This window comes from Dipteris shenzhenensis, chromosome 10 (genome assembly GCF_047967505.1).
Source record: "Dipteris shenzhenensis isolate YYH24624 ecotype China chromosome 10, Dip_SZ_1.0, whole genome shotgun sequence".
NCBI classification, from domain to species: domain Eukaryota; kingdom Viridiplantae; phylum Streptophyta; class Polypodiopsida; order Gleicheniales; family Dipteridaceae; genus Dipteris; species Dipteris shenzhenensis.
The window spans coordinates 47,961,468-47,983,610 of NC_141605.1; the positions used below are offsets into that span (position 1 = coordinate 47,961,468).

General features: G+C 46.9%; 1 protein-coding gene across 2 annotated transcripts in view; it reads left to right on the plus strand.

The window, feature by feature from the left end:
* LOC147897913 (O-fucosyltransferase family protein) overlaps positions 1-22,143 on the plus strand; it is a 51,111-nt gene that overhangs the window by 18,883 nt on the left and 10,085 nt on the right. For both annotated transcript variants that reach the window (XM_087380571.1, XM_087380572.1), the window contains exons 6-7: positions 1,829-1,948; positions 2,046-2,162. In XM_087380571.1, the coding sequence (XP_087236697.1) occupies positions 1,829-1,948; positions 2,046-2,162 (237 nt within the window). The remainder of the gene's footprint in view (positions 1-1,828; positions 1,949-2,045; positions 2,163-22,143) is intronic.

Sequence of the window (22,143 nt, forward strand, 5' to 3'; positions counted from 1 at the left end):
GCTTTCTTGATTACTGCAATGATGATTTGAAAGATTAAACATGAGCTTTATTGGTTACTGCAATGATGATTTGACAGCAAATTTGGGATTTCTCTATTTGGTCTCAACCTGAGACTCAAGACCTGCTGTCTTAAATGCATGCAACCTGGATGAAAGAGGGCATATGTCTCTCCTAAAGCACTTGTTTTGAGTTATGAGTGAAGTAGATTGAGCTAGGAAAAATGATCCACAGGAGCAAAATATGCAGTGTACACAGGGTTGAAGGGTTCTTTGATGTACTCAAAGTCTGTCAAGACTTCATATCAAACTTTTTGTTTGGATTGTACAATAAGTTGCTATTTGTGTAGTTTTTGGTTCTAAGCATTTGTTCATGTAAGCTTCTCTCGTGTCCCCCCCCCCCCCCCCCCCCCAAACAAAATCTTCCTCTTTGCCGCCTCCTGCTGCTCCGTTTCTCCTCCCTCCTGCCCCTGACTTCCCCTTTGCCCTTCGCATACCCTTGCGCCTCAGCCTGCGGCTCGGTAGAAGGGTTTGCCCCCCGTTTGGGGGCCTGGATGCTGCCCGCAGCGCCGTGCGGGCCTATTGGGTCCCTGGCCTGGCTCTCAGAGGCTAGGAGGGCCTCAGCCCGCCCTCAATACCTTAGGGAGGCTGGCCAGCAGTCCCCCCCATTGGCTCGCGTTGCCTGTAGGAAGTAGGGGTCGATGGTTGTGCCTCCCTTGGAGATGGCACGCTCTTCCCCCCCCCCCCCCCCCCCAAATAAAAATAAAAATCCCCTAGGTGTTTTCGGGCGGTAACCCCAGCTCTTCAGCTCTCTTTTCGAAGTCCTCCTGGCAGTTTGGGAGGCGGTTGTTTTCTCAGCTTTTTGGAGTTCTCATCTTGGAGGCACCTCGTGGTTCTTCAGGGCATTTTCTTTTTGGTGCTGTCCCTCTTTGAGCAGCCCACAACTGGCCTCTGGCTGGCTTTGTTTTTTGGTTAAGGTGAAGAAAGCCGCACAGTCACTTCAAGACAGGGCCTTGGTAGGCAGGATAGTTGGCCTCATGTCAACCAGGAGCCAGGTTCGTGATTGGATCCAAGAGAGCTTAGCATTCGGTGGTTACCATCTATTGTAGAGGGGTCTTCCATCTACATCTGAGCTCCCCCGACACGACCAGGTCTCTTGTGGAACAGAGACCGCTTCTATTGGGCTTGCATCTGGTTTACCTTCTGCAGGCGCCTAACTTTCAACTGCTGGCTGAGGGTGGCGGCTGCAGGAAAACAGGTCAATTGAGGCTGTGGGTGAGATTCCTTGCAATAGAACTCCTCTCTTGGGCTTGGCATGGAGTGTGGAGTGTAGGGCAGGCTCACAGGCAGGCTTTGATACCAAATGTAAGAGATGGAGATGTGGAGCAAGAAAAATGCGGCTCCTTCAGCTTATCCTTGGTAGACTATGGGCTGTTGAAGTTTGAGAATGAAGAAGACCAAATCATATTCAGAGATGGAGGAGATATTTTTCTTGTGATTGCCACTTTCGCTTGCCCCTTTTACTTCTACCCTCTCTCTCTCTCTCTCTCTCTCTCTGTGTCCATATTCAAGAGAGCAGATGAGCTTCCAGTTTTCTTTGGGCATTGCTATGTCTTGGTATGTTTCCTGGCTCAAATATTACTTCTTTGAGCTCTCTTGGATATTTTTATTGCTTTTCTCGCATTGTTTTCTGCATCCAAGAAACTAACAATGCGAGTTTAAACCATGTAGATTTGATCATGCCCAGAAGTTCAAAGCATCTTTTTTTTTGTCACTAGTTCAGGTTTTCTCATGTCTGTTTTTTTCTAAAGATTCTTTTTGTTCCCTGCAGGCAATTTGAGGATATTTTTGATGTAGACCATTTTATCAACTATTTAAAGGATGATGTACGAATAGTGAAGGAAATTCCTACATGGTTTACAGAGAAAGGAGAGCTATATACCAGCATCAGGTTAATATGACCAGAGAACCCTCATTCATTCACAGGCCGACTATTGCTTGACTACAGGGAAGTGATGGCCACCTAATTTCCTTGTTTGTGCATGCAGACGCACAGTAAAGAATATTCCCAAGTATGCTTCGGCGCAATTTTATTTGGATAATGTTCTGCCACGGATCAAGGAAAAAAGAGTGATGGCATTGAAGCCATTTGTTGACAGACTTGGGTAATTAATTTTTCTCTGTTATTTATGGTCAAAATTACAAAAGTATCTGAAAAAAAGTTTGCATTTCAGTTGTTCAAATTCTTCAAGACATTCTATAAGTTTTTATTTTTTTTCAAGAAATAGACTTCTATTAAGTAAGAGAAAAAACCCGCGAGAGCAAGCTCTAAGCGGAATACATCATGAAATCATGAGGATAAATAAACCCCCTCAAAGTGAGGTGGAAAACAACCAAGGCTGAGCCTGAAAGTGCCACCTCAACCCTGTAGGAGTCTTAGAGAAGAAAGGATAATCCTTCCATTCCCTAAAGAAAGAAGCCGTCCTAGCTGAGGCTGCACGGGAGTCTCCCTGCATACTCGTCCATACGGCCATCAAGGTATGTACAGTGTCTGTCCAGATTGTCTGTCCAGATACTAGCCAATGTGTGCGAGGGATGAACCTGAGTTCCCTCCAATGCCTCTGTGCATTTGGCTCTCCAGATATGCCAGGATGCTATGCTCGCTAGAATCTCCCAAGAGGTATCCATAGAGGCATGTATAGTTGCAAAAGGAAGGTGTGGTATCACATCCAACGAACATGACTCAACCTGATGACGTCAAATCGAGATGGCCCGAGAGGAGTCAAGTCTCTCATAGAATACCTGAGGCCCTGTAAGAGAAAGCTAAGCCACTGAGCCCCATGTCATAAAGAATGGGGAGTGGGCAAAGTGACTGAAAATCCTGGCTACCCCCATCCAAATCATCCTTGCCTGTTTGCAATCCCATAAGCAATGCTGAATAGTCTCCAAAGCAGAGAGGCAACGAGGGCAAGCAGGGTCGGCTCCGAACCTGGATCTCTAAAGGTTCTCTGCAATCCCACCATGGATAGAAAGCCAAAATAAGAGAGTGATCTTTCTATTCTTGTGGGATTTCCAGAGTCTCTTCCAGAAGCACCTCTGCTAATCCGTAGTGATATCAAATGTCTCCCAATGAGGAACTTTGGAAGGTCTCCAACCTCTACTACTGAGCTGGAATCTCCTGGCATTACTGACCGTGTAACAAAAGAAGGGGATGCTCTTCTCTTGATGCCCTGCGTCAATCCACTCCCACTCTCTAGGGTCCCACTGCAAATACCTAATGGGAACTCCCCCGTAGAGCCAAAGCCTCCAAGATCTGGTGGAGACTAGCCAGGGGTCTGGGTCGAGAAACCACTTTGAATGTGTTCCCTGCATCAAAAGACCTATAAACCCTGATAGGCTGAAAAGCAGACTCAAGCAAGATGTCCTCTGTGGACCTGAGCAATCTGCCACCATCATGCACACTAAAGACTAAAGCATCCTCATGTGCATCTCGAAAGGCCAAAACCTGAAGAGGAACACTGCCTCTCGTAAAAGTACTTGCCCAAGTGGAGCAAGTGAGTGGCATATCATCTGTGTCTACCTAATCCGCCGGAAGGGCTGCCTCAATCTGCAAGATCCTCCTTGCACTCCCTCTGAGATGTCCTGTCAACTGAGATTTGGTCTCCTATGGAAGCCTGCGGAAAGCTCCATGACCCCAAAGATGATGCGGGTCCCCTCTCCCACCTGGACCACTGCATGTAGAGTGAGGCACCAAGTGGTCTGCCATGATCATCCAATAAACTGTCATTCCACATGATCAGTTGCCTATTAATCTCTTCACGAGAGGAAGGAGGAATCCTCCGAAGAGTGCTCCTGAAACTGACCCATGCTTTCAGTATGGCAACCATGAGAGGAGACGAAGGTGATTTGAGGTGTGCTGTGGTGAAAATCCACCTAATACTGCTCATCTAGTCTCCTCCTGAAGAAGGTGTGCATGTTTGTATGCTGCTAATAAGAAATGCCTTCCACGGCTCCTGCCCTGGCATAAGTCCCTGCACCACCATCTTGTAGAGTAAAGCTCTGCATTGTAGATCTGGATCAATGATATTGAGACCCCTTTTCTGTGTAGGGAGGATGAGGGTCTCCCAAGCCACCCTGGCTAAACGCATCTGCTGTGCCATCAAGCCCACTCCAAAGAAAATTTCTGATCGGTCTCCTGAGCTGAGTGATGCAGTCCCTAGAACGGCACTAGCATGAACAAACAAACCAAGCCGTGGCCAAGAGTTCCTGGTACCACCACAACCCTAGAGCTTGGCTGAGCTCCAAAAAAGGAGCTTCCTCCTGATGCTCTCCAACACGGGAGCAAACTGTTGCGTGGAAGAAAACCTGGCAGCGCAAATACCTGACAGGCACACCCCTCTGAACCCAAGTGAATCCTATGTCAAGTCCCCAAACTAGAGTGTCCTCATCACTGATCCAAAAGCCATTGGATTTATGCCAATTTATCTGCGCCCCCGCCGCCAAGCAAAATAAATCCAATGCTGTCCTAAAAGAAGTGAGCATCTGTGGTGTGGCATCCAAGTAAACTATTGTGTCATCTGCCAACTCACTGTCAAGTAGCTCCTCTTCCCTTCTGATGGGAAGTCTCAGCCCAAAGATGTCAGCTTGAGATCTAACATAGATACTCATAGCTTCAGCCACGAACAAAAAAAGAAAAGGAGCAAGGGGGCATCCCTGACGGACTGATCTGGAAATATGAAATCTCTCACCCCTTACCCCACCAATAAGTACCTGGCTGTGGGCTGATCTGTACAAAGAGGAAACACCTCTGATCCAAGCATCGATAAAGCCAAAACGTAGAAGGGTGCCCTCCAAAAAACCCCAATCTACTCTGTCATAAGCTTTCTCAAAATCCAAGAGTAGAATGGCTAGATTTTGGCCGCTCTGCATGGCCCACTCTGAAGCTTCCCAAAAAGAGAAAATGTTATAAAAAATGCTTCTGCCATGCACAAATCCCGTCGGAGTGTCATGAATAAGATCTGGGAGAAGAGGTTGCAATCGGACGCTGATTGCCTTGGCTAGAATCTTGTAACATCCCCCCAAAAGTGTGATAGGCCTCCACTGGGACACTAAATTTCTGCAACCTCCTTTCGGGATAAGGTGGATGAGACCCTCTGTGAATGTCCCGGGCATCTCGCCAGAGTCCCAAATGCCCTGCAGGGTTGATGTAATGTAGTCTCCAATCATATCTCAAAATGCAATGAAAAAAGAAGGGGTGAGGCCATCCGAACCTGGGCACTTGCCCTTGTGAAGGGCTGAAAGTACAGTCCTGAACTCTGTGTTGGTGAAAGGTGCATCAAGCAAAACATGCATATCCGGTTTCACCAACAAGGGGATGCTCTACCAAATAACCTATCTAGCATCCTCTCTATCTCGTGTGTCAGGATCTGCAGTAAGAAGGGCGGCATAAAAATCTGAAGCTATGCGCATGACATCATCTGGATCTGTCTGTAAAACCCCATGTGAGTCAATAAGCTGGGATAGACTCTCTCTACTATTTCTAGGGCCAAGAGTAGAGAAAAAGTGTTTATTGACTCTGCCACCCATCTGAATCCAGAAGGACTCCCTGGCATGAAAGGCATACTTTGCTCTTTGATCAAGTAATATCTGCTGATGAGTCCTTGCTGCAGCAAGGCGCTCCTGAATCCAAGCATCTGAAGGCCGTTTGTGCTCTTCCCTCTGCAAAGCTGTCAACTACTGGCGAACACCAATCTCACGTCTGAGAATATCTCGTCTCCTGGTACAAGCAACTGAGTGGTAGAAGTCGCTAATACCAAAAAGGGCAGCAGCTACATGTGATGGATACGACTGCCCACCCTAGACATAAGAAACCCATGTCTGCAGGGCTGTAAGGTCCTGCTCTGTGTACAAGGCATCTGGAATCTTGATGTTGGCAGACCAGTCTCTTAAGTGAGGTTGTGAGATAGCCAGCACAACAGGAAAGTGGTCTGAAGTGGAAACCCCAGCAGCAATGCATACCGATCCACCTCTGTCTAGTGCCCAATCATCTACATAGAATCTGTCAATGCGTGCATGAATAGGCATCTGCTGCCTCCTGTTCGACCAAGAGAACATGAGGGACTGTGGCTGAATAAGAAAGGCATCGTCCAACCAAGTATCTTTGCCACAGTAGTGAAAAAGGAAGGCATCCCAAGCTGCTCTCTCCAAAGAGTGAAGTCCTTCTCTACCTCCTTTTTTGTCTGACGGTAACTCAACCATGTTAAAGTCACCTCCAATCACCCATGAATCCGCAATGGGGGCGCAGGAGAGCAAATCCTTCCACATAATGACACGTTCCCCTCTAATGTTGGAGGCATATAGGTTAAGGAAACCAACCTTACACCCTCTAATCAAAAGAATAATCCACTGAGCCCTAGAGGGAATAATGACTCCGTGTCCAACAACTAAGGGGAGAACCGACTACGAAATTGAAATAGAAGTGTCCCCCCTAGTGCCCAAGGCAGGTGACCAAAAAGTATGGCCAGAAAGCAACTTGCCTGACTTGGCACAATCTCTAGAATCCAATTTGTGCTCTTGAATAAATAAGATATCAATGGAATCCCCAGTAACACCTGGATGAAGCTAGTCCCGGATCAGCTGTCTGCAGCGGCGATGTGGGACGCCACCTAGGCCTTGTATGTTCCAGCTAATAATCCTCATTGACTCTCGGATGTAGAGTGGAACACCTTACCCGACCTAGTGGCGGAAACAAACCCCTCGACAGGGGGAAACCTCCTGCTTGAGGAGCGAGGAATGGAACCAAGTGGCGGAAAATCAACAGGGGAAAGAACCTTGTCACTTGATGAAGAAGCCCTATCAACAGGAAACCCAATCAATGGCTCACCAAAAGTAGAGGGCACAAACTCCTCCTCTGGGAAATCTGAAGCATCTGCCGGAGCTGAAAATGAGTTCCTGTGAATCAGGCCAGACACCGGAGTGTGAAGGATCCCTTCTGAGGGAAGAGGATCAATAGTGTAAACCATCCCCTTCCCCCTATCCAAGGGAGGAAGTGAGGACTCTGCTCTCGATCCTGTGTCCGAAGAGAGCATTCTTTTTCCTGCGGGCAAGCACTTTCAAAGCTCTCTGCACTCTGGCTCGAAGTCGGATCACACGTAGCTGGACTTCAATACATCTGTCCTTCCTGTGACCACATTCTCCACACCAGTCACACTGTATCACTCTCGTGTGGATTCCTCCCCATTGCTTGCAACACGTCTCAGAACACCTGCTCCTTCAGCTTTGTAAACTGAAGTGAACTTCCTCCGTGGAGGCACCAAAACGTGGATGGACAAAAGCAATAGAGCCTAACCCGCCTTCACAGCCACCCTCATCCACGTTTAAACACCCGAACAACACAATCACAAGGCAAAAGGCATTCATTCAACATCCTTCTCTCTACACACCTTCTGATACAACTCACACTCTAGCCACATTTTCTCCAGAAAATGACAACTTCAGAATTGCATCATTTCCATGACCACATCCTGACAACTCATTTTATAAACAACCATGCTCATATCTCCCCTGACTAAATCCGTGAAGAACAATCCCGGCTCTCTTTGACTTCAAGCTTCTTCTAAAATCAACAATGAGCACCGGGTATGCTACAAGCATACAAGCATACACTATATCTCTACAAGATATGCACGGGGATGTATATAGCCCCGTCACTCTTTCTCTGCGCCACCCTTGTTATTCCTTACCTCTTCATGGCCCCTCACCGCTTCTTCTACTCCCACTACGAGCCTCCAATAACTATGATCCTTGCGTGCATAATCACGTCCACCCGCTCTTAACCGCTACCTTCCCGTCTCCATATCGTGGAATTCGATCTGCAGTAGCTCACGATCATGCATCCACTAGAGTCCTCCTTCCACAAGAAGCTTCCATCACCAAGCCACAATTGACCTCTCTCCGTTATCCCAGATCCTCCCTGTAATAGTGACGCCCCTTGCTTCGTTTTGAAGCTCTAGCCTTCCATAGTTGTCACCCAGCTAGCCCGTTGGATACCGCCTCTTCTTCGAGCTCATCACCTTCTCCCCAGGTTCTCTAACTTTGCACGCTTCGTAGAGATTCCCAGCTCCTTTGCGAGTTCACCAAACAATCGAGCTTCCCTTTTTTGCCCTTCCCTCACACACCTCCTCGCCCATCGACGGAAGCCTCCACGAGCGTCCTATCCTTCCGTCTCTAGAAACCTGTCGCCCGTCACCTTCATGAGATCATCCTGTAGTCTCACAGCTTTCCTCCCGTATATTCTCGACCTCCCTCCAGACTCTGCAGTCTGTAATTGCGACATCACCCTAGAAGCTCTCTCGCTCTGTCGTCTGAGATCCTCCGGGTGCCCACCACCCTTCTCGAAACTCACAGGCTCCCTTTTGTAGTCGTTGCGACCCCCTCGACAAGCAGCAGCTCCTCCTTTCAAAGCTCACACAGTCCTTCCTTCAACACGAGGTCCGTGCCTACGACCCTGCTGGTCCTTCATGGTTCTCCTTCTCCAGCTCCTTGAAGCTCTCCACACACACGTCATTAAGCTACCTCTCTCACCCGATCATAGCTCCCTGAGCTCCCCTAGCCGTCGCCTTCATCGAGAAGAGCCTCTTCTACTCCAGCGAGCCCCCTCTGTCGTCCACAAACTCCTTCTAAAGTAGTCCTTCTCGTAGCATGCCAGCATCGTCGTCGAGAAGCTTCCTCTTCCTTTTCACGTAGCCACTTGCATGCATGCTTTTTTGATTATGGCCACGTCACCTTTTGCTTTTTCACCACTCTCCCCCTTCCCTTCAAACTTTACACTAAGGCAATTAGTGCACCTTATCCAACCTTAGGCACTCCACCTTTACACATATCCTTCAAGCAAATTTTTATTATTTGATTGCCACATATAACCGCGAGTCCATGAAGCTCAAGTGCTTGATGCGCTCTCATTGCTTTTCATTATCTCCCAGAAATCCATGTAGAAGCGTCTTCCATCTCAAGACAATATGTCATCAGTGTGGAGTCCGTCATGAGGGTATCCACAGCTCATTTCCACAACCAACTAGCTATGTACATAGCTATGCACTCACCCAGCAACATACAACAAGTGAAAAATATTTTTCCTTTTTTATCCACACACCGCAGAGACCTCTATTGCCTCGAGGAGAGTGTCTGGCACCGCTGGTTCTAGGGGAGAAGTTGCAACTAGGGAGGAGGTCGTAGCTGAAGCGTCTCGGATTGTGTGAGGTGAGATTGGAAGGATAGCTTAAGGTGAAGCAGAGTCCACTAGTGTATTCTCGTGAATTGAAGGAGGAATCTGCACACGAACCGGAACCCACTGGTATGCGTCGGGTGCCCCTGAGGTAGAAGGTCGAGAGGCACCTGAGGTAGAAGGTGGCGGTATCAAAGGAGCGCTCAGTGGAGGAGCACTCTGGCGAGTAGGAGCTATACCACCATCCTGAGGAGGACCGCCATGTGGAGGTCGAGGAGCAGGTGTTGGACCTGTACCACCCCCCTGTCGAGGCCGAGGAGCAGGTGCTGGACCTGTACCACCCCCTGTCGAGGCCGTGGGGCGGTAGCTGTACCAGAGGGCTTCTTGGGTCTTTTCTTCTTTCTGGGGCAATCCCTGGCAAAGTGTCTAATGGTCCTGCATATCCTGCACTGGTCCTGCGTGCCTGTAATCTCTACTCTCTAGTGAAAAAAGGAACCATCTGGGCGCTGGATCATAACATGGTCCATCGTGAGGTTAGGATCCTTACAGAGGACCCTAACTCTAGGTACCCCATCAGCCTGGTTGCCTTTGCTGCAGTCAATGGCAATCCAGGGAGGGGTGGGATCTCAGCAACTGCGCTGAAATGCTCCCTAATAACAGAAAGAAGTTGATGGTAAACCTGGGGAAGTCTGGGAAATTTGATGAAGAGCGAAAAGATTTCCTTATCTGCCTCCACTGGGTCGAAACCAATATCAAAGGCGTCAAAGAAGATCTTCCTGTGTCCCAGGTGTAAAAACTCAACTTTGAGCATTGTGCTCGCAGCCTTTGGAGTCTCAAAAACAACCTGGAAAAAACCTCGTCCCAGAAGACGAACATCTAACAATCGTGGAGTGAGGTATGGGGGGAGAGCCGCAAGCATCCCGTCTCTGGCTTGGGATCTGGAAGGGTGAGACCGTGCGAGCAACGTGGTAGAGCATATTCAATCTCTACGTCCTTCTTGAGTTGCTGAACTCGTCTTTAGAAAAGTAATAGTTTTCGCGGCCGGTGGAGGTGGAGTAGGATTGGCTGACGGAATATCCATCGCCAATCGAGGTGAGGAGGGCGACTCGGACACTTTTGAGGCTCCATCCGCTCCCAAAAAAACTGTGGGAGAAGGAAGAGGGGGGAGACGGGAAGAAGGAAAAAGAACGCGGGGGGTAGGGAGCGGGGAAGAGGGAGGGCTGAGGTAGGAGCGGGGGGAGGGAGCGGGGTAGAGGGAGCGAGGGAGCAAGGAAGGGGGAGTGGGCTGAGAGGGGAGGGGGTAGCTGAGTGGGAGAGGATAGAAGGGGGTAGAGGAGAGGGAGGTAGAGGTGGGGGGGGAGAGGCGGGAGTAGGGAGCGGGTAGAGGAGAGGGGTGTAGAGGTGGGGGAAGGGTAGGGGGAGAGGGGTGTAGAGGCGGGGGGAAGGGTAGAGGCGGGGGAAGGGTAGAGGAGAGGGGTGTAGAGGCGGGGGAAGGGTAGGGGGAGGGTAGAGGTGGGGGGAAGGGTAGAGGCGGGGTTGAGGGGAGCGGGGGAGCAGGGAAGGGGGAGCTGGCTGAGAGGGAGAGGAGGGGCTGAGAGGGAGAGGAGGGGGGGAAGCGGGCTGAGAGGGGAGGGGGCGCGCTGAGAGGGAGAGGAGGGGGAGGAAGGGAGAGGCTGAAGGAGGGGGAGGGGGAGGGGCTGAAAGCGAGGGAAGGGGCTGAGGGAGGGGCTGAAGGAGAGGGGGCAGCAAGGGAGCGGGGAGGAGCAGCAGCTCAGGCCAATTTTTAAGGACTCTATGGGCTGAGGGAGGGGGAAGGGTAGGGGGAGGGTAGAGGCGGGGGGAAGGGTAGAGGCGGGGTTGAGGGGAGCGGGGTAGAGGGAGCGGGGGAGAGCAGGGAAGGGGGAGCGGGCTGAGAGGGGAGGGGGTGGGCTGAGAGGGAGAGGAGGGGGAGGAAGGGAGAGGCTGAAGGAGGGGGAGGGGGAGGGGCTGAGGGCGAGGGAGGGGGCTGAGGGAGGGGCTGAAGGAGAGGGGGCAGCAAGGGAGCGGGGAGGAGCAGCAGCTCAGGCCAAACTCACATTTTTTAAGGACTCTATGGGCTAAGTTTGAAGAATTGTCGGCAACAAAATCATCAATTCAAAGGTATTCCTCAGACAGGAATTCTTCAAGCTGCAAATGAAGCATGATTCTATAAGTTCTGGGATGAGAATCTTGTCAATAATGTCGTATGTTTTGGAGAATAAAAACAACATGCAAACTCACTGGCCAAAGGCATATTGTTTCTTCTGTGGGTTTCTAGAAGCCCCCTCCCCCCCCCCCCCCCCCCCTCACCCCCTCCCCGCCTTCCATGAAGAGTTTTATTGAGTATGAAAAAAGCCCCAAGAGCAAAGTGCTCAAGCCAAGATTACACCATGGGTAGCATGAGAAAAACATGAGAAGGTCAAGCTATACGCAACAAAAAGCCCGGTAAAGATCCAGGGCTAAGGCTGTAGTCTTGAATATAGTGCTATTGGCACATGAGATAGGAAACAAAGCTTGCAAATTAAAAGTTTGATAATCTATATCTTTTGACTGACAAATCCAAATTGGGTCATGTAGCATATCAAAACAAATGGCAAGACATGATCCAAACATTTTTCATGATTTTTGCACCATTTAGTATAGTTAAATGCATCAAAATAAACACTTTATGAAGTTATGGCTAATTTTCTCCACCAAGTTTGGAGCGCAGTCGCCCATTTTAGACTATCGTTTCTCAAGGGTGAGGATGGTAGGATAGCCCAGTTGGCACTCCTTTTCCAAGGGGTGTCTCTGGAAAAAAGACATTGCATTGGAGATGAAAAAGTTGCTCTAAATGCGCACTAAGGAAATTGACTATCATTTATAATATGCAGAAAACTCTACAACACATGCCATCGACATTTGCTATAGTCCTGGGCTAGAGTATACACGTGATTCAATGGCATCTAGAAAACAAGCGTAAGACATTTTGTCATGCCATGTATATCCATTACTGCATAACATGTCCCCCTAGGGTAACATCTCTACTACTAAAGTTTAGTACCCCTCCAACTTTGTAAGATAAACCAAAACTTAGATCTATCTTTTGTCATCCTATCTCGGAAGGAAATATCTTTTTCATAGACCTCAAATCTGCACATTCTAAAATTACCAGTATACTCACTAGTTGAAGGTACGATTGCGAAGAGAGAGAGAGAGTGCAGGTACAAGACGAGTCGATAGAGAAGTCACGTCAATCTTAGATAAAAAGAAGAAACACAAGTACAAAGTACTTGTACCTAGACCTAGGACTAAATGTCCTAGGTGTCACATAGGACTAAGTGTCCTATGTGGCCTAGAAGGCACTAACACTATAAGTGCCTACACTTATGCCTACAAGGTACATACCATGGCCTATAGGGCATCACTAGAACCACCAGAAGATGGCCTATAAACCCCTCTCCATGGGATGGGCTGAAGTACTCTGGAAACGTCTCAGAATACCTGGTAGTTTCTGGTCATGGTGGCACATGTTCATCCAAAAGGATATAGCCACCTATGAATGTACAAGGAATGTCAGATCTTGTAACAAAGGGAACCAAGTGTAAAGCCTGTCGGAAGACTTCGAACTTGGGACGAGGAAGTGGCTTTGTAAACATATCTGCGATGTTGTCCTCTGTGGGAAGATAGGACAACTCTATGTCTCTTGCTGACAACCGCTCCCGAACATAATGATAGTGAACTTCAATATGCTTGGTACGCGCATGAAACACTGGGTTACACGCAATGGCCAAAGCACTCTGGCTGTCAGTATAGACAATAGTGGAGGATGTCTGGCGAATACCAAGATCTGTAAGTAACTGTCGAAGCCAAACACACTCTACTGTAGCGGTGAAAGCTGCCCTGTACTCAGCCTCACAGCTAGACGTGGCAACTGTCGGTTGCTTCTTGCTGAGCCAAGAAATACATGAATTTCCAAGCAAAAAGCAATTGCCAGTATGTGACACTCTGGTGTCGGAACATCCTGCCCAGTCACTATCCGTGTAAGCATGCATGGTAAGTGAACCCTGATCACCATAGAAGAGGGCTAAATCCTGAGTGCCTCTGAGATATCTGAAGACTCTCTTCACTGCCTGCCAATGCTGTGAACTGGGCATGTGCATGAATCTGCTGAGCTGAGATACTGCATACTGCAAGTCAGGTCTGGTGTGACATAAATAAATAAGGCATCCAACAGCCTGCTGACAAAGAGTGATATCACATGGTGGGCTCCCATCATGAGCTGAGAATTTGAAGCCAGGGTCTACTGGAGTAGAGATTGGCTTGCAATCCTCAAACTGAAAACGATCAAGGAGCTGTCCAATATACTTGGACTGAGACATTATGATACCCCCCTCAACATGAGCAAACTGAATACCCAAATAATAATGGAGCCGTCCCATGTCTGACATGTCAAAAATCTGCTGCAAATCAGCTTTGAAGGCTGCAATTTGCTGAGTATGTGGGCCCGTGATAAGCATATCATCCACATATAAAATCGGCATTAAAAAATCAGATCCACTCCCACGAAAATAAAGAGTGGGTTCTGTGGGACTATTCTGAAAACCAAGGGATAGTAAGTGTGCATGAATTTTGGCATACCATGCCCTGGGTGCCTGCTTTAAACCATAAAGGGCTTTTCTAAGCCGGCATACCTTATTTTCAGAATTAACAACCTCAAAGCCAGGAGGTTGTGTGACATAAACTTCTTCCTGCAGATCCCCATGAAGAAAAGCGGTCTTGATGTCAAGTTGGTGCACTTGCCAATGATGATGGGCTGCAATGGCAATGACACATCGAATGGTAGTAATCCTGGATGTGGGAGCAAATGTCTCCTCAAAGTCAATGCCTTGTTGTTGGGCATACCCTTTTGCAACAAGACGGGCTTTGTATCGATCTATGCTGCCATCAGATTTCCTTTTTAATTTGTAGACCCACCGCGTTCCAATGGCATGCTTGCCAGGTGGGAGATCTACTAATTCCCATGTGTCATTTTTGGCAATAGATTGTAACTCAGCTTTCATTGCATCCATCCACTCTTTGCTGTCAAAAGCATCTTTATGGCACAAAGGCTCTTCATTGCAAGCTGTAGCAAGGAGTGCAAACTCAAGAAAGTGACCATGCTGTCTATTCCCTGATCTTGTCCGGGCAGCAAAAGGCTGATCTTGTTTGCTGTCCCTCAATGTGTCTAGAAGCCATCTGGGAACTTGCCTTTGCTGTCTATTGACAGCTCTTTCTTCAATGACTGCATCATGAGTAATGGGATCATTCTGTGCCGGAAGAGTAACCTGCAAATCAGCATGAGGTTGTGGCTGATTATTGCTTAGTGGAGGGCCTGCAGGAGGCTCATGTTGCTGCTCAAAATCCTCTTCTGTTGGTGGCAGAGGTAACCAAGATTCAAAGGCATCAAACATGTCAATATCTGGCTTTGCTTTGCAGTCCACAAGAGGAGAAGCTGAATGTTCAGCAAAGATCACATCTCTACTGACAATAATCTTCCCAGTATTTGGTTGATATAATTGATACCCTCTGCTCTCTTGGCTGTAACCAATGAATATGCATTTGATTGCCTTGTCATCAAGCTTATGTCTCAGCTGAGATGGTACATGAACATATGCAAGAGACCCAAAAACTTTCATGTGTGAAAGTGAAGGCTTCCTGCCTTTCCATGCTTCATAAGGTGTGATAGTCTTTAATGCCCGTGTAGGTGATCTATTCAGCACATAGTTGGCACACATTACTGCATCAAGCCAAAATTTATTGGGCAAAGACTTGGTCTTAAGCATGCCTCTGGCCATCTCCATTGTGGACCTGTTTTTTCTTTCAGAAACAGGATTCTGCTGAGGAGTGTAAGGAGTAGTGCATGAGTGAATAATGCCCCGTGAGGATAGATATGCATCAAACTCCTTTGACATATATTCACCCCCCCTATCTGTGTTGAGGGTGACAAGCTTGCATCCTGATTCATTCTTAACCATATTCAGCCATCTCTGAAAGCATAAGAAAACTTCAGATTTGGCCTTTAAAGGATATACCTAGCAATACCTTGTGAAATCATCAATGAGAGTCATGAAATACTTGTATCCTCCAATGGCATTTGTCCTCATTGGGCCACAGACATCACTGTGTACTAGCTGCAATTTCCTTTGTGAGAGTTTTGGACAATTCTTTTGAAAAGGAAATCGATGCATCTTACCCAAAAGACAACCTTCACACACATGTTTGGAAACTGTGTGAGTCTGAGGTACATCATTTGCCATCTGCTGTGAATGTAGCTTTGCAAGAGCTCTATAATTAAGATGGCCCATTCTCTCATGCCAAAGATGAGTTTCAGCAAGCTGTGAATCTGAAATAGCCAATGCTTCAATAGAAAGTGCAGCTGAATGATGATCAAGGTGATAAAGCCCTTTTTGCAAAGTGCCAGTGAGAACTATGGCATTGTCATCACGAAGATCATATACTAGGCATCTGTAGCCATCAAAAATTACTCTGAAACTTGAAGTAGCAATTGCTGAAATTGAAATCAAGTTGACTTCAATGCCAGGCACAAAAAGAACATTTGTCAGAGTGACAGGATGGCTGGAAATGGATGTGAGCTGCACATCTCCAACACCTTTTACAGCATACGAAGCATTATTGGCACATGTAACAGTCCCCCCTCGAGGTGCATCAGCTAGAGAATGAAACAACTGTCTGCAAGATGTGACATGCTTGGAAGCACCACTATCAAAGTACCAGGACTGAGCATCATTAGCAGTAAAGAGTGCATCAGCTTTGGAGGGATCAAATGAGCAATGGACAGCCCATGCCCAATCATCCTGAAGAGCATGTGCATGTGAAGCATCTGCTGGCTCATGGGATTCAATGGCATGTGAGGCATTAACTGTCAATCCTGCTTTCTTTTTCTCCGAAGCAATGCGCTTCCTACATTCTGAAATGTCATGTCCAGGTTTGCGACAATAGTTGCATCTTTTCTTCTTTCCTTTATCTGCTGTATTTTTAGATGCATGGGAGGAATTGCAGCTGCTATGCGTAGAGGAATTGCAGCTGCTATGCGCAGATTTTGGCTTGCCCATAGGCTTGGAAGCCTTGCCTCTTCCTGTCTGCTGTGAAGCAAATGCATGATCATGAATAATGGCTTGTCTGTTAGCTCTACTTTGCTCTTCCTGCAAAAGCAAAGTAACTAGCTGGTCAAAAGAATAGTGGTCTGGATTACCCATGGCTACTAATCGAAGGGTTGTAGCAAACCCTTGATATGTATCTGGCAGTCCATTCAATGTGGTACTGACAAGCTGTGAATTTGGCACCACCTCATCAATGTTGGCAAGCTGTTCCATGAGGTCTTTGACCTTTGTCAAATATGCATCCATTGACTCACCTTCATTCATATTCACTTCCTGTAATTGCCTTCTCAAATATGCAACACGAGCTTCATTGCGTATCTGATAGAGAGAAGCCAATTTATCCCAAGCATCCTTTGCTGTCCTGCAAGACCGGATGTGTGGAATAATGATTCTCTTGCATGATAAAGCAATGCATGAATGTGCATTTGCATCTCTTGCATCCCATCTTGACTGTTCTTGAGTTGGAAGAGCAGCAGCAGGAGTGCTAGAGGAAGAGGCATCAGGAGGAGTACCACCTGCAGAAGGACCAGCAGTAGAAACAACCACTGTAGCATTGGTTGGCCTCAGATCAGCCCCAGAAACAATATTCCACAAATGCTTTGCAACAAGAATATGTTTCATGAGATAAGACCACATCGGATAGTTGGTGCCATCCAACTTATCATCTTCACGAAGAACTCCAAATAAATCTTGATTGTTCCCAGCCATAGCAACTGTGATAACCTGTAAAAGACCTGAAAAACCTAAAGCCTCAAGGCTATCACTGCAAAAAAACTGGCTGTCCCAACAAATGACAGCAAATATCTGCAAATTTTTGACCCAAATCAAAGGGCAAATGCAGATCTGACCCAAATGTGACTGTGACAGGCAATGTTCACTGCAAAAACAGCAAATTTGGCAAAAGCCCCAAATTTATTGAGGGCAAATAGGCCAAAAAGAGGGCAAATGTGGAAAAGCCCCAAATTTTGCTGAAATTTTGCAAATGTGACCCAATGTCCTGCAAATCTGACTCAATATCCTGCAAAAAAGACTCAATGTCCTGCAAATGTGACTCAATGCACTGCAATCAAGCTGTACAGACAGCTCAAGTACAACGTACGGCTGTACTGTTAGCTTAAGTACTGCTGTACGGTTGTACGGACGTACGGTGTACCACTGAAGGTACGGAGATCTGCGTAGGACTTGTATTGTAGGTATGGGTCTGTACGGGCAGCGCAAGTACGGATCGCATGTATGGATCAGGTACCACTGAAGGTAGGACGACGCAGAGTACGGAGCAGAGTACGGCATAGGTACAAGTGACGACGGATGTACGGCGTAGGTACAAGTGACGACGGATGTACGGCGACCTTCAATGCAGATGTACGGCGACGACGCAGAGTACGGTGCCGACGGGTGTACGGCGACCTTCGATGCAGATGTACGACGACGAAGCAGATCTGCTCACGTACGGATTGTACGACGCATATACTGTACGGAAGGTACGGACTGTACGACGCCTGAATATTGGACAACAGCTGAAGAGCCTCGAACAGGCTGGGAATTTGTCGACCAGCAGGGCAGAAAAATATCCAATGAGCAATGGAGGACTCGGGGTTGAGGAGAGCTGGAAGGCTAGAGTAAAACCTGCTCTGATACCATTGAAGGTACGATTGCGAAGAGAGAGAGAGAGTGCAGGTACAAGACGAGTCGATAGAGAAGTCACGTCAATCTTAGATAAAAAGAAGAAACACAAGTACAAAGTACTTGTACCTAGACCTAGGACTAAATGTCCTAGGTGTCGCATAGGACTAAGTGTCCTATGTGGCCTAGAAGGCACTAACACTATAAGTGCCTACACTTATGCCTACAAGGCACATACCATGGCCTATAGGGCATCACTAGAACCACCAGAAGATGGCCTACACTAGTAACCCTAGTGCACCTTAAGATATGGCACTATGGCCCATCCTCACCATGATGACAACAATGAAGTTATCCATGGTCATAAAGAAACCTCATTAGTGTGTTTAACCAAGCGTACTACTCCAAGCTATGGTATGATAGGTTCAAATCTGTACATTGCACAAGTTAAACTTGCATTTCGAATGCCATATTAGATCTTGAGTAAGTCACATTGTAGAAGTTAAACTTGCATCTACAACGTTATACCACATCTAGAATCTAGTCAAACCCAACCTCTAAATAAACCTGTGTCAAACTCACGTGTTTCAATATACAAGTTCGAAGACCTGAACACGACATTAACTCATCCTCCCTTCTCCCAATTTTGACAGAGAGGAGGAACTCAATGTGAAAACTGTATCTAGAAATCTTCCCAAGTAATGAGTTTGTACTTCAACCCCTTTTTGTTTGCTTGAATTGTAGCTATCTTGGCATTAAAGTAACCTGTTTTACTATCCTTTCAACCTACTTATCCTCTCTCTTCCTAGACATGGAAGCTTCATAACTTGTCTTTCCCATGTGTGTCCTTTCAGGAGCAGCGTCAACTTCCTACCATCCATCCGAGGGTATAGAAAGATAAGTAAAAAAGAAGACAAAAGTAATCATACCCTGTTCTGGTGTTCCACAAGTCTATGAAAATTATGCTGTCTCGGGTCCTTGGACAAAAGTCCCCAAATACCCGCTAATCCAAGGAATAGTTGGACCTAGAGAGAGACTCTCACGATGCCAAATTAATGGTCAAGTGTGCACTCTGCTGCGCCCGCTTGATTGCTCTATGTGCATGTACGACTAATGCCACTGCTTGTGCTTCTACACCAGCTAGCCGATCCTTAGCGCCTAGATCTGTTGCCTTCCCTCATTGTTTGGCTGGCTTGCACGTAGGAACTTACCCATAACTTGCCCTAGGCTAGCCTGTCTTGGCCACCTGGGCTGCCCCTTGGGTGGCCCACTTTATGCAAGGGATTTCTACAGTCCGCACAAGTTCCTTCAAAGAGTTTCAAAAGCATATTCAATCTCTAATCGACTCCTATGAATCAACCAAGACTGCACACGTATACATGCATACCTAAATCTATATTGGGCTTCTCTCTCTACATCCCCAAAGACCACATGATTAATCCAACAAGACCAAAAACTGGAAAACGTCATATGAAGCCATGCGATCCAAGAAAGTCAGCAATTTATCAAAGTATTCATCGGATTCTTGATCTTCATTGTATACCTTGAGAAGTCATGCAAACCTTGCTCTTTCTTGCCCGCAATTTCATTTAGATCAGCTCCTAACTCGCCTCCCAACCATGGTATTGTTTAATGGACCACCCATCGAGCCAAGGGCTAAGGGTCCCTCCCATTTGGCATGGACATGATGCGAGTCCTCATGCTCTTGATTAGTCTCGACAATACAATAGAATATCTGAATAATAGCCCATGCCTCAATTGTGTTGTGCCCACTGCTGCTATATATAAAACTATCTCGTTATGAATAGCTAGTACACATGTATTTATTCCTTAGCTACCTGTATAAGCTTGCTCCTAATCTCAGGGCTCCCCTTACCCTACTAGATTAGGTCTGCTAATCCTAGGATTAGCGGAGTGCGTAACATATTAGCTCCAAGTATTGCGGCTTATTGCCAAGCAATCCAGCTAGGGATTCAGCCTGTTGAGATTCTTGTACAAGTTAATCCAGTGGATATGCACTTATAGTTCTATTGTTAGTGATGCAATCATCCCTGCTTGCCTTCTTTTGCAAGTGTCTCTGCTGAAGTAATGGTTTAAAAATACCAAATTATATTGTCATAGCATGATGTTGCTTAGTTTGTCCTTTCCTTGACAGAAATGCAAAAATTGAGCATACTGATCTATATGAGCAAGTTCTTGGATTCATCTAGACTCATGTTTCGAATGTATGTCATCCTCTCTGTTTGTAGTCATGCTTTGCTCATCAGCTATCTTTTCTATGCTTTTTTTTGCTTAGAAAGGCTCGTTTGGGATAGTGTGACTTGTCTCTTGGAGAAGAGAATGTGGACTACTTTTGATTAGCCTTCTCTGATAGAGAAAGCCACAGCTAAATCTGCCCTTCATCTCTGGAGTATTGATAGAAACTCGGTATGAAAACCCTAGTATAATGTGTGTGCGAATATGTGTATATTTGTGAGAGCATTTGTTGGCACTACCCCGCTAGGGGCAGAATATAGCAACGAAAAAGTTGCCCTTTGAGGGCCCGTCTAAACCGGACTTGCTAAGGTGTATTTTTACATTGGAAAAGGAGACTTTTAAAAAATAAAAGGTAAGCTCACCGCTCCCGCTCTTCTTCCCTCGCTCCTAACGCCTGTACAGTTCTTTGCAGATCCTCTATCCTGCGCTCTTGACCTATAAAGTGTCTACTTGCCGTGGGGATCGTCTTGGGAGTCCAGCAAGAGGGGGATAAATCAAGCGTGAAAGATGCGGGTACTAGAGAGTGTCGTTCGATAATTGCATTGCTTTGGACGGTCAAATGCTTCTGTTGCAAGCGCGCAAGCTGCATAGGGAGTTTTGATTCTCTTTTTTGCATGCGCTTCTAATACTAGCCTCGCTTGCTCCGACCCGTATTCTGGCAATTGAATCTCCTCGTTCGCCTCGCAAGCGTGAAGAAATTATTGTGTATTAGCATCCTAACACAAATCCCTCTTTTTCCATCAACACCGGAACATGGTAGCTTCTAGCAAACCTTGGTCCGAATCTGTTTGGCATGATCGGCCTTGTGTAAGGTATTTTGAGTCTCTCCAAAATACAAATTACTCGGGCTGATGTTTGCGATATAGAAGTTTGACAGGCACCACCTAAGGAATCCTATAAGTCCCACACCCAAAACGGCCTCGTACTCATCTTAGTAGCAGTGCCAAAAAATCGAATGTCAGATGCTGTAGCGTGCTGAGAAATACCTTTAAGAGCTGAGTGAGCTTGGAATTTTTGGGAGTGCTAGTAATTTGAGGATCTGGCCTTTGGCTGCTCGAGAAGATTGGGAGTTACGAGCTTCTTATCCTACTCACCTTTAAGTATCATCTGTTGTATCCAGGTGGTTCAAACCCTCTTGTTAGCAGGTCTATGGAAAGATAAAGCATTCGTTTTTTGATTTCCCCAAGCGACCTGCGATTTCTGTGGAGGAGTGCTTTCCACAGTATATTGGAGAGCTCGCCTTTGCCTATCCTCTGATCGAAATGCAACGTTTCTCTTTGCCAACAGTGTGATCTGGACACCCACGGTCACACAATCGACTGTTCCACGGGTTGTCCATCTACGGGAGAGCTTGCTTGCCTTTGGGGTTGTGAGGTCAGCGATGCTTCAGCTGCTATTTCTTCAACTGCTAATGTGGTTCGTCTAGTCCTACTCTGTGCCCAGCAATTCGAAGGTGACGGCAATTGTTGGGTTACGATAGGTGCTACGTCGAACTCGCTTAATTCTTCCTTGGCATGTTGAGAATTTTGTAAGCATCGATCGAGCAGCTTTTAGATAATCTCTGCCTTCCTGTCATAATTTGTTGTTGATATAGTCCAAGCCACTAGCAAAGTCGATGTCCGTTGTAGTCTGTTGACGGATGGACCAGCGGGGCTCCCGTACCATTTGATAACGAACTTAGCTTCGTAGATCATCTTTAGCTGTTGCAAATCGAGCAAACACTCCGAAAATCATCTCACCATCTCGTACAGCGAAGCTCTAGTGCTTAGCACTCTCGCACACTGGGGTTCCAGCGCAAGAGTTTGGTTACAATCTGCGATGGCATCTACTACCTTTCTTGTCGCTTGGTATGCTATAGCTCTGTGAAGGTATCAATCCGCAATG